The 12,368-nt window shown below is 51.1% G+C and overlaps 2 protein-coding genes across 4 annotated transcripts in view; one reads left to right on the forward strand and one right to left on the reverse strand.

Annotated features, from left to right (window-relative positions):
• The window catches only part of WASHC1 (WASH complex subunit 1), an 83,937-nt gene that overhangs the window by 61,344 nt on the left and 10,225 nt on the right, over nucleotides 1–12,368 (forward strand). For both annotated transcript variants that reach the window (XM_030543310.1, XM_030543317.1), the window contains 6 exons: nucleotides 604–715; nucleotides 1,304–1,450; nucleotides 7,177–7,313; nucleotides 8,286–8,421; nucleotides 11,077–11,281; nucleotides 12,001–12,156. In XM_030543310.1, coding sequence (XP_030399170.1) covers nucleotides 604–715; nucleotides 1,304–1,450; nucleotides 7,177–7,313; nucleotides 8,286–8,421; nucleotides 11,077–11,281; nucleotides 12,001–12,156 — 893 coding nt within the window. The remainder of the gene's footprint in view (nucleotides 1–603; nucleotides 716–1,303; nucleotides 1,451–7,176; nucleotides 7,314–8,285; nucleotides 8,422–11,076; nucleotides 11,282–12,000; nucleotides 12,157–12,368) is intronic.
• Nucleotides 9,086–12,368, reverse strand: part of DDX11 (DEAD/H-box helicase 11) — a 50,290-nt gene continuing 47,007 nt past the window's right edge. For both annotated transcript variants that reach the window (XM_030543264.1, XM_030543255.1), the window contains exon 27: nucleotides 9,086–10,192. In XM_030543264.1, the coding sequence (XP_030399124.1) occupies nucleotides 10,055–10,192 (138 nt within the window). In that variant the 3' untranslated portion in view covers nucleotides 9,086–10,054. The remainder of the gene's footprint in view (nucleotides 10,193–12,368) is intronic.

Raw genomic sequence — 12,368 nt, forward strand, 5'->3', positions numbered from 1 at the left:
TTTGAGACTGATCTCCTTTGTAATGCTTTCGAAAGCACCTAATGAAAAGCACTGTAAGAGCTAGGTAATGGTACTGATACTCCAAAGGAGGTTGGTATCATTATCCCCATTTTATAGATGGGGTAACTGAGACACAGAGTGGGGTGGTGATTTCTCCAAGGTCACCCCATAGGCAAGTGGCAGAGCTGGAACTAGAGCCCAGGTCTCTGGAGTCCTAGTCCAGTGCTTTAGCCACTATGCCATGCTGCCTTCCCTTTTATTAAAGGATTTTAATAATTAAAAACCACTCAGCAGTTGATACCAATTGGACCTCTTGATAGCAGTCTCAGCAGAGGGCCAGGATTCACCAGGCTGGTTGTTCCTGCTTCGCCCGGCCTTTTTCCATTTGGGTCAGTCAGCAGTGAGGGGAACGCTGCCCTGGCTATACCTGTTTTCAGAAAAATGGAGGACTTAAATCTCACTAAACTTACCCTGCCGCAAAGTGCAGTCTGCCTAGAGCCATGTCCTTCCCCCTCCAGCCTGAGCATGTGGGGGTACTTGCTTTTGCAGAAGTGTCTCTGGATCCTGGATTCTTACCCTAGGGGAATGTGTTTTACCCCTCAGAATCTCCCAGCGGGTGGAGGCCAGCCGGATGCAGCTGCAGGCAATCGGCGAGAGAGTCTCACTGGCTCAGGCTAAGATTGAGAAGATAAAGGGCAGCAAGAAGGCGATTAAGGTAGTGGGTGCTTTTCACAGCTGCCTTTGTAGGCTGCACAGCTGTCCTCTGGGTCTCGTTCCACTCACTTTCTAGTCTCTGGATGTGAATTCACTAGCAGTACAGGCAATCTGACACGCGTGGGCTCTCCAGTCAGAGTTCCTCTATCTTGGCAGATCTGCCCACTGGATGAGAGCTACGGTATGAACACCCACCCTGACATGACCACCCCTTCACATGGTATGTCTCTTCTCTCAGGCCCACATATTTCTGGCCTTGAATAGGAAGGAGTCTCTCAAGAAAAGGTCACCCCCTCCACCTCCACTCCCCTGGCTCTCTCAAAATCCCATTTTGCTGAGGAACCCAGGACACATTCTTGTTAGTAAGAATTGTGTCTTCACCATCGTTAACCCCTTACACCTTGTTCATCCAGTTGGGAGCTGCTATTGTAGCATCTCACATTCAACCCCTGCCAATCTTGGGATCCAGACAGAACCGTGTGGAAAATCCCTGTCCTATTGCCCATCTCCTAGCCCCATTGTGTTGATTGTTCCTGGGGTGCTGGGATGCTCTGCCCATAGGATTTTTAGTTTCTTCCTCTCCTGGCAGGTGTTTTCCAGTGCCAAGTACCCTGCCCCAGAGCGGCTGCAGGAGTACAGCTCCATTTTCGCTGGTGCAGAGGATCCAGCCACACAGAAATGGCCGAGGCACAAGATTCAGAGCAAACACAGACCGCTGGATGAGAAATCCCTGCAGGTAAGGGAGTCGAGGGGGGAGACCCCCTGGGTGAATGGGTATGCAGTTGGAGGGGGATGAGGGCTGGAGGGGACTATGTTACTAGGGGCTGAAGGCATATGGGTATATGGGAGAAATTTGGGGATGGGCATAAGAAAAGGTTCTGGTCTGTTTTCCACCTGACTTGACAAGACACGTGGGAGCATGTTCCAAAGCTTGCGGAACTTGTGAGGATTGTGCCAGTGGAAGACTTTCCTGGCCCCTCAGTGGTGGTTACTGGCTGAGTGTGCTCTGCGTGGGAGGCTATCGGGTCCCCTCTCCAGTCTCTGGCACTCTTAGCGCAGGCCAGAGCTACTCACCTTGCCATCTGCGTTTCCATTTTCTTATTTGGTTTGAGCAACCTGATTATTTCCTGCAGTGGCATTGACAGCAGCTGCCGACTCTCCTGAGGGTGTTTTATTGTGTGACGCAGGGCAGGGGAGTGCTAGGGTGGTTGGGACCTGCATGGGCTGATGGTTTGGGAGGATCGGGGGAGCTTTCAGGAACAGTTTGTCAGATCATAGTTCTTTATTACACAGTAATTATGTGAAGGAGAAGAGGGAAGTGTCGTATATGTGAGTCTGTATGGAGGAGAAAGAGGGGAAGAGATCTACTCTTCTAAGGAGGCAGCATGGTCTAGTGATTACGGCACTGGGCTGGGAGTCGAGACCTAGGTTTTATTTCTAGTTCTGCCACTGACCTGTTGGGTGACACTGGGTAAGTCCCTTCCCCTCCCATGCTTGTCTATTAGACTGTAAGCTCCTCTTGGCAGAGACTTTGTCATGCTGTTAGTACAGCACCTAGCACAATGAAAGTCTCTGTCAGCTGAGGCCTCTGTCATCACTACTTGTGTTATGGGAGCAGGCAATGTCTGTAACCAGTGGTGCCATTAAAGGCTAAGCTTAGATGTGTAGCTATTGGCGAATGACCCAAGATCTCCATGACATTCCCCTCAGCACTAATGATTCTGTGGTGGTGAGGGGAGGGCAGCCTGTGAGTGGGGGCCTGTGGGATAGCCAAGGAGGTGGCTTAGAGGGAAGTGCTGCCTGGTGGTTCTGAAGCTGTCAGAGCTCGAACACCCCGAGGAGAGGAAGAATAACTCTGTGCTGCTCTCTGAGGAGATGGCTAATGCAGGATGCTGGGAATTTTATCTGGTGCTGATCCCTGTAGGGTAGGGATTAGCCCAGCAACTCCCTTCCTAGGGTGGCTGCTCACACATTCCCATAATACCAGACTCCCCAGTACTTTCAGGAACCCCTGCCAGCGTGACCCCACCCCTCTGAGTGACTTCACCACCCAGGAGGCACCAGTTTGAAGAGTACACCACCCCTGCCAGCCTGACCTCCCGAGCACACAACGTCATGCTGGTGGGGTGCAGTGGCGCTCTCTTCGTCAGGGTGTCCGGACATAACTGCTCTTGTCTCAATACCGGATGGAAAACAAATCTCAGAAAAGCAGGACTGTCTGGTTTAAAACCAGACGAATGACCTGCCTCTCTCTTCTCCTCCCCTTAGAAGTACTTTCCTCTTCCTTCTCTTCCTGGTGTGTCTCAGCCCAAAAATAAAGCTGTCCCTGAATAACTCAGTGCTGTAAACTTTCCTGAGCTTAAAAGGAGTTGAAGCCTCTTCCTGCAAAGCAGCATGAATATTTCAGCCAGTCCTCAGAACTTCCCAGGGAAGTGGAGCTGCTGGCTGGGCAGGCAGCTGATAGCTCACACAACCTGGGCTTGTGCTTCCCTTGTTATGGCTTCAGGGTAGCAGTTGTGTGAAACCTGCTGATGGCCCCTGGGCAGAGACTGCTTTGAATCCTGCTGACTGGAGGTCAGAGCCTGCTGAGGAACTGTATCTCAGTAAGGGACATGCAAGACTTTCTCCCTCCCTCGCTTCCAGAGCCAAAAAGGCAGCTGCCACTCTATGTCTCCATGTGCCATCGGCACTTTGTCAGGGAAGGGCAGTGTCTCTCTGGTCTGGGAATGACATCCTAACCACCTAATCCCAATCATTCATTACCATGTATGCTGTACATCTATGTCAGCTTCCATGGTGGCTCCGTCTGTCTGCCCTCTCTTTCCACCGCCACCTCACAGTCGTCTGCAGTGCCTTCCTTTTCCCTGCTCTGTGCTGCCTCTCTGCACCCGCTTTCCTACATTGCATCTTTCCGATTTCTTCCTTTACTTTCCAGGACCAACCCCCACGGTACGTGTGCATGCAACGTTACGCTCCGGTAGTGCCTCACTTGGCCCTCTTCCCCTGCACTGGGCTACCTCCAGCTCCCAGCCCTTGCACCCTCCTTTGTAACTCTTGACCCTTCTGCATTGCTGGCTTCTGCCCACTCACTCACCTCAGGGCCTGACTTTGCCAGCTAGTCCCATCCCTGGCCTTGTCTAACTGCCTCCTGGTGAAGCTCCCTGGAGAGCTGGATGGGGGGTGCGCAGAGAGGCCCAGTGCTGTGTTGCCAGGTGGCTTTTGGTTTATTAATGACAGGAGAGGTCTGGGCCAAGTGGCAGCTGGCACGTTGTGTAATGCTCAGTATAGTCAGAGTGCTGAGTTGGTTCCAGGGATCCGGCTTGCAGCTGGGGAGAGAGACTGAGGCTCTCGCGATAATGAGACATGACAAAGGAAAGTCTCATATTGGTATTTATACCCTCCTCAGTTATTCCAGGCTTTCAGCAGCAGCCTCCTTGCCCATTGTCACATGTGACGAGGCTCATTGCTGTGCATTACATGCTGAGAGTAGCTGGCGGGGCCTTCCCTGGCTGGGCTGAGGAACCGAAGGGCTTCATATCTGCTGTGGCTTTTGCTGCCGTCACCATCACCAAACTTATTTATTATTTGTGGTACTGAGACCACCCAGGAGCTCCAGTCATGGACCAGGAGCCCATGGTGCTAGGTGCTGCACAGACACAGAACACAAAGAAAGGCTGTTCCCCAGGGAGCTGACAATAGACAAAGGATGGATACTGACTCATGAGGGAGTACAAGGACTCAATGAGGCAGAACTTCCATTCGTTTTTGCTGTGATGCCTACAAAAAATGTGATGGTCAGGCTGCTGGTGTGCAAAGGAGAGGTTTGAGGCGGGATTTGAAGGTGGACAATGAGGTAGCTTTGCAGATGTTTATGGGGGCTACCTACAATACACATGGGGCAGCATGGGAGAAGGCAGGAAGGTGCTTGTTTGAAGATTTAACAAGTGTGCAGCGGAAATGCCAGAACTACCATTGCCTGCACCAGTTTAATATGGCCCACTAGTGCCTATGCATGCTATAGTCATTAATTACATGAGCACATGGACCCTGCCCCATCCAGTGCACACCATGAGCACATGGGGAGGCCAATCAAGGTTGCACAGATAACCATGACTATGGCATTTCCTGACTTTCAAGTGCTTGAATTTGTAACCGAAATAATATTCTTTTACTGTATGTTTTTGTATGTAACTTACTTAGACTCCCTAAATCCCCTAACAGGAGAAGGTATTAATAGGTTGACCAGATAGCAACTGTGAAACAACGGGACAGAGGGTGGAGGGTAATAGGCACCTACATAAGAAAAAGTCCCCAAAAAACAGGACTGTCTTTTCACTGGGAGGGTGGTGAAGCACTGGAATGGGTTACCTAGGGAGGTGGTGGAATCTCCATCCTTAGAAGTTTTTAAGGCCCAGCTTGACAAAGCCCAGGCTGGGATGATTTAGTTGGGGATTTGTCCTGCTTTGAGCAGGGGGTTGGACTAGAAGACCTCCTAAGGTCTTGTCCAACCCTAATCTTCTCTGATTCTATGATGAAAACGGGACATTTGGTCACCATAGTATTAATGAAACCTGGTAACTGGAGGGTGAGAGATGAAGTCCTGTTATAGGTTCATGTATTTGAACTTTTGGCTATTTAGAAAGAGAGTAAATTGAAAGACAGCAAATTTAGGGCCCTGATCCTGCCAGGTCCAGAGCTGCCTGTTCTGCTAAATGTTTAGTGCCCTAGAATCCCACTGATTTCAGTGAGCTGAGTATGCTGAACATATTGCAGGATTAGTCCTTTTAAAACAGTTACAAGAAAAAAAATTATGATGTGGTTTCACCTGTGGAAATTGCAGTTGCGGGGTATTACTAAGGTAGATATTATAAATTTCAGAACAAGATTAGATCTTTGTATAAAAGTGTCATTTGCAGTTACTTTAAGTAGCACAAAATTTACAAGGACTATATAAAGCCTCATACTTCAGGGGAATAGTCATGCTTTGTACTTTTTATAAATGCCTTAGAAGGATTAGACTTTTTAATAAGTAAATGTGAGTAATGGTTGAGTTCTCACTCCACCCAATAAGCGACACCCACTCTTCCAGTGCTAATTGAAATTTACAAAAGGAAAGTTTTAAAAAATACATTGCCTGAGAGCTTAGTGTGTGAGCAGTTCTACCGAAGACGTCAGGATTCCATGATGCTTAAAAATTAAACATTAGGAAATGAATATTAATGACCAAATGGAACTTTATTTCTGAATCTCTGTTGAATCTCCACTTGTACAGTCACTGAAGAACAATTTACATCAGGCTTTTTTTATTTGCTGCTAATGGCCCATGCCACATGGTTGTGGTCACTTTAAATATGTGAACAGTGAAAATATGAATCTGGCTAATTGACTTGATTGTACAAATCACTTCTGGTTTGAGGGTTCATCACTTCATCCCTGTGAGACAAGGGCTGTGCCTATTTTACGGTTAGGAGAAACTGACAGGGGTTAAGTGAACTGGCCAAGCCAGAGGCAGATGAGGAACACAAGTTCCTTGTTCTAAGTCCTGTGCTCAGTCCAGTAGACCTGTGGCCTCTTAAGCCGGTCAGCGACTGGGCCCTCCCCTGTGGTACGGTATGTGATATAGAGGAGGTCAGAACAGATGATCTTGTAGTCCCATCTGATCTTAAATCCGGAGTCTATGTATAGTACAGTACACCTAAGTACATTATGGAGGTTGTACATCTTCCCCACAGCATCAGGCATTGGTCTGATCTGAGATGGCAGTTCCCATGTTCTTTAAAAGTGAAGTCGTTCAGATGAAATAACTCCCTTTCTAAAGGGAGTTCTATACATTATGTATGAAGCTGTAGAGCTGAGAGAGAGGAGATTTTGGTTCACTGGAGTTGAAAAGTCCTGCAAATCTCCTGGGCTTTGTAAATCCATCTGGCTCTCACACTCTTCCCTCCGCTCACCCTCTCCTGCCTGCCCTCTTAGTTGGTGCTGGCATGCTTGCCTTTCTCTCCCCGCACCCGGAGTGGGGGCATCTCAGTAGGAGGAGAGCTGAAGGTGCCAGAATTGACAGGTCAGTCCCAGAGGGAGGAGCTGTAGATACTGATGTAGGAGCGCTGGCTGTGTGGACATGCACAATCACTCCAATCCCAGCCCCTCTCAGCAGGAGGCATTGCACAGGATAGGGTAGGTTAATGGAAGGGCTGTGGGGCTCAGTCCATAAGAGGTGCTTGCCACAGAAATTCAGGTCCAGGTGATTTGTGTACAACATCTTAAATGCACTGCTGTGGCTTCTCTTCTGAAACATGACCATGTCTGTTGTTGGACACGGAGCCGGTATCCTGCTTGGTGTGAACAAGGGTAACGTAGCAGGGTGGTTAGGTGGAGCAGCAGCGATAGCATGTGGATAATGAAGGCGGCCACCAGAGGTGCCACACATTCCCACTGTATTGCCACCTGTTTATTTCATTGCAGGAGAAGCTTAAGTACTTCCCAGTGTGTGTGAGCACAAAAGTTCATCAGGAGGATGATGCAGAAGAAGGTCTTGGCAGCCTCCCCAGGAACATCAGCTCCCTTAGCTCCCTGCTGCTGTTCAACACTACCGAGAACCTGTGAGTGTTGGAGTAGCACCAAGCAGCTCTGCTGCCATCACCTGGCCTCTGATCTGTTGCCTCCTCACCCTGGCCTGCCACCTAATCTGGGGAGATGCTTTCGCATTGGGGGGCTGGTGGGTTGATTCCCCTGAATAGCAGCCTCCAGCCAACATCCTTTCTTCCTCACTCCACTCTGAGTCAGAGCTGTTTGTTACTGTCAACGTCTGACCCAGCATGTGCCTCTGGACACCTCTCCTCTCCCCCATCATTACTTGTCCAGCACCTGAATATTTTCTCTGTCCTTCCGTCTGTCTCATTTGCTTATCCAGATATTGCCACATCTCCCTCCACCTCTTTGCCTAAATTTGAATGGTCACTTCATTCCCACTACTTCAACTTCCTCCCTGACTGAATCAGTCCCTTGCAGTCCTTGTTTTTCCTGTTCTCCTTGAGTGGAACAGTGCTTGCCAAGGAGGTCTTCTCCTGGTCAAATCTAAGGACGCCCCCATGGTGCGTATCGTCCTTGATCTTTCATCTGCTTTGGACAGTACTTCCCTCTCTGCTCTTGGGGCTCTTGATGTTCTCCTTCCTGGCTTTCTTCCTCCCTCTCACAGTGTGTCCAGCAGAGACTGGCATGCTAGGCATGCCCTGCTCTAGACAGTGGTATAACTGCTGTCCCCGTAACATGGTGTGTGGTGTGCAAGGGGAGAGAAGCTTGGTGGAATCCAGATGGTAGTGACAGGTGTTCAGATTCGCCCTGCACTAGCCTGCAGGGTGCGAGGTCAGGCTGGGGAAATCCAAGCTCCTGGCTGTGGCGGTGAAGAAGGGAGGGGACAAACCTATGGGCGATGTAGCTGAGTGGAGGTAGTATTGACTGGAACTGGGACTAGATCTGGGACATCAGGAAGCTGTTTCGTCACCCCTTAACGCCTGGTCCCATCCTCTGGCTGTTCCCTGAGCTAGAACCACTGAGGATTTCTCCATCCCCAGGTACAAGAAGTATGTCTTCCTGGATCCTCTGGCGGGAGCGGTGACCAAGACCCATGTGACTCTGGGAACAGAGACTGAGGAGAAGCTCTTTGATGCACCCCTCTCCATCACCAAAAGGGGGCAGCTGGATCGGCAGGTGAGATGCAGCAGCGGGTGGGGCTGTACTTGCTGAGCGAAGGGACGCCATGCTGCAGACAGCACCGTGCTCATCTACTAGAGGAGAGCTGGTTTTTGTAGGTGCAGGAGTTGACGGGGAGAATGGCCCAGAGGGAAGATCTTGGGGATGGGCAGTGGGGCATTTCACCTGCCTTAGTAACCTCATGAGGGTTTGTGTGTATGGTCCTTGCTGGACTTGGTGGATGCAATGAGACTTCCACACTTGAAGGCATGGGTGCCAGGTTTGTATAATTTTGGTGACGCCTAGAATGGGTCCAAATGGAGCCATCCCATCCATCGGATGGGCCAGGGAAACTGCCCCAGGCTTTGCGTTTGGGAGGCCCTGTGATTCAGAGGGATGTGGAGTCCAGGGTGGCCTTGGGGGTTAGCGGAGGGCCTGGCGCCGGCAGCAGTGAGTGACCTGGTCCCCACCCAACACCGCCTTGCCAGCTCCCGGCGTCGCCTGGGGGAGGGGACAGAAGCTGGAAAGAAGTGGGGTGTGGGCTTGGGGGAAAGGCTTTAATGGGGCTGGGGAGGGGACAGAGCAGGGATGGGAAGAGGTGGGGTGGGTGCGGAGCAGGGCCAGGAAGAGGCAGGACGGGGGTTTGGGGGAACAGGTGAAGTGGGGGCGGGGGCAGAGCAGAGCAGGGGTGGGAAGAGGCAGAGCTGAGCGGGGCGGACTAGGGCCAGGTCAGTCACTGCTGCCAGCGCCAGGCCCCCTGGTTGTCCCCCAGGCCACACTGGACCCCGCATCTCTCAGAAGCGCAGGGCTTCCCAAAGTGTGGGGCCCAAGGTTGTTGACCAGGTCCATCCTATGAGTGAGATGGCTCTGAAAATATAAGCCCAAACACTGATGGAGTTGGGCCCACGTTCCTGAATATTGGTGGAACACAGGCACCACGGGCCCATATAACTCACCACCTATGTCTGAGGGTTGTGTTTCTCCAGACTCTATGGAGATTTGGCGGGTTGGGTAGTGACAGCGCTGATGTGGCCTCCTCTGGTGCAGGGCAAGCTCCCTCCAGTATCACATCTCTCCCTCCTGCACTGGCCTGCTCAGAGCCTGAGCTGCAGAAGGGGTTTGTGGCAGGCATGTGGAGAAATGGCAGTTTTATTTGAGTTGGAGAAAAGCCGGAACTATTCTGAGTCCCTCTTTCTGGTCCCGAGGGGAAGGTGTTAGGAGGAGCAGTTTCCCTCACCCTCAGGTGGAAAGTGGCTGCAGTGCGATGCTTGGGAACTACCAAAGGAGCGCTAGGCTCTTAAAAAATTATTGGCCATTCAAATACCTTGCGTTTAACCCATTGGGAAAGCCTGACAGGACTGTTATCTCTTTAATATGAAGTGCCCGTGGCACAGCAGGAGACAGGGCTGATGGAAGGAGCAGCCTGTTAGTTGGAGGCGGGTGATCACAGCACTGCTGTGGTGTCAGGGATTTCAGATAATGCCCTCAGACTAATCTAGCTGAGTTCTTTATCCCCTCTCGTGTGGAGCAATCCCTTGAGCAGGGCTGCGCTCAGCCCAAGTGTGGAGAAAAGTCCAGCCATGGAGAGCAGCCCACACCAGCTGCCAGTGCCCTTTGATGGTGGGTGCTGAGCTGCTCTTGTCCCCCAGTGTCAGTCAATGGGAGGGGAAAGAGGCAAGGAAGGGAGAGGGGTCTCTTCTGCCACTGAGAGGGTAGCAAGTCTGCATCCCTCTACAGACAGGCTGGTTTTTGAATCTCTCTCTCTTCTGGCATCTTGAGTAAAGGGAACCTGCCAAGGAAATAGTAAGAATTGTGTTGTGCCCTTTTTGAGGCTTGGAGGAGACCTGGAAGCTTGTTAACTCTTTCCTGCTTGGGTTTTTCCCATCGAAGAAAAAGGAATGTAAAGTCCAGTCTTCCCTGGCAGCTTTGGAAGGTTTCTTGGGGGTTTATTGTGAGCTCTGGAGGCCATAATTGAAGAGATGGCAGTGTTAAATCTGCAACTCAAACTTCCCTTCTCTAAAATGCCTGTTCGTCACTGGAGTTTGAGTGGAAGCAAAATAAACTAACAACACGTCTAAAGAAAATCTTTTCCCTGCTGAACAACTCAGCTTCATCGTTAGACCTTGCAATGCCATTGTTTCATCAGCTTGTCAGTTGTCCATCATCTTCTAGCCTGAACAGGACCAGAATTTTGGATGGAAATAACCCTTTGAAGGAACACACACACCAACACAGATACGCAGACACCCCTCCAGAATGGAGCAAGAAAGGGCACAAACCCACTTTTTGCCCCTCTGCAGGTTGCTTTTAGCACACACATTCGACACTGGAGTAACACTAGGGATGCTGTTATCCCAGAGTGCAGACTGAGTTGATGAAACACCTATGTAGTGTGCTGAGGATCTGCCAGGAAGAGCACATCTACAGTGCAAAGAAAAACCCGTGGCTCTGAGTCTCAGAGGACTTGGGCTTGTGGGGTTTGGGCTGCAGAGCTAAAAATAGCCGAGCAGATGTTCAGGGCTCTGAAACCTGGTGATGGCCCCTTAGTGAGAGCCACCAGGAGAGCTGACTGCAGCCCACATGCCACTGTCTGCAGGCTGCATCCCTTCCCTCAGTTACTGGCTTTTCTAAGAGAAAACAGTCTCCAGACGCCCATGTATTTCTGTCTTCCAGGTAGCTGAAAATTACTTCTACGTACCAGATCTGGGTCAGGTGCCTGAGATAGATGTGCCGTCCTACCTACCAGACCTGCCTGGCATCGCTGCTGATCTCATGTACAGCGCAGACCTGGGGCCTGGCATTGCACCCTCAGCATCCAGCAGCGCTATCCCAGAGCTACCCACCTTCAACACTGAGTCTGTGGAGAACTTCAGGCCAGGTATTTCAGCTCCCTTTGTCTGGGGCTTATCTAGGCGATGGGGGGAAGGCCGCTAGGACAAGGCGGAGATGGATCATCAGGGAAAGGCGTTGTGAGCAAATAAGTATTTGCAGATGCAGACTTGCCCAGTGGCAGGCCCCAGAGGCAAGGATTGTGACTTCTCCCCAGCACTGACTTCTGCATGGATCCTAGTGAGGACCTAGAAGAGTTCCTTGTTAGAGGCCCCAGCAGGATTAAAGCTGGAGGAGTCCTTGACTTTCTTGGCCAGCGTCATGTGCGTGGGCCAAATCTAGCGCCTTTCCCCCACACAGACAGTGAGTGTGCCCCTGGCCTTTTGCTGCACAGCCTGTGGCAAAAAATGTCAGCCCCTCCTCCTGCCTAGCTGGGAAGGACAGGAGCGTGTAAGCACTTGTATTTTGCTGGCTGCCGGTCAGCCTTGTTGTGATGAGAAACTGGTAGTTAGTGCCACCCTGACTACATATGGCAAATGGGGGAAGAGCCCCCTGATGCCATGGGCTGGCTCTGGAGCCCTGCTCCCTGTCCCTCTCTATAACAGCAGGGCTAATGCTGCCCATTTCATCCGCACAAAGTGCTGAGGATTGTTAGTGGTGGTACTGTTGTGGGTGAGGGCTCTGAGCATCCGCATGTGCTGGGGGGATAGTGTCTTAGCAGGTAACGTCCCTTGGTGACTCTTCACACTGCTCCCTTTAACATTTCAGGTCTTCAAGATGGTGTGCTAGTGCCCCCGCCCCCACCTCCGCCTCCTCCACCCCCTGTGATGCCAATTAGTGCTCCCCCACCCCCTCCTCTGCCCCAGCCTGCCTCCCTTTCCAAACAGCCAGCAAGCGAGTCGAGCAGCAGTGCAATGTCTGCAGGTAAGGACTGAGCTTTTGCTATGGCTTGTTAGTTGGCAGGATCTAGCCTAGCAAGTTGGCCCCGCCCTTTTCCCTGGGCCCACTTTTCCAATGGTAACCTCAAGGCTAGGCCAGCTTTTCCAATAGCTCTTCTCTCCGTACACCAGTGATGAAAATTCAGTGGCATGCTGGCTGCTTCCTCCCCTGGTGCAGAATCCTTCAACTCTTCAATC

Source organism: Gopherus evgoodei, chromosome 1 (genome assembly GCF_007399415.2).
Source record: "Gopherus evgoodei ecotype Sinaloan lineage chromosome 1, rGopEvg1_v1.p, whole genome shotgun sequence".
In the NCBI taxonomy this organism is placed as follows: Eukaryota; Metazoa; Chordata; order Testudines; family Testudinidae; genus Gopherus; species Gopherus evgoodei.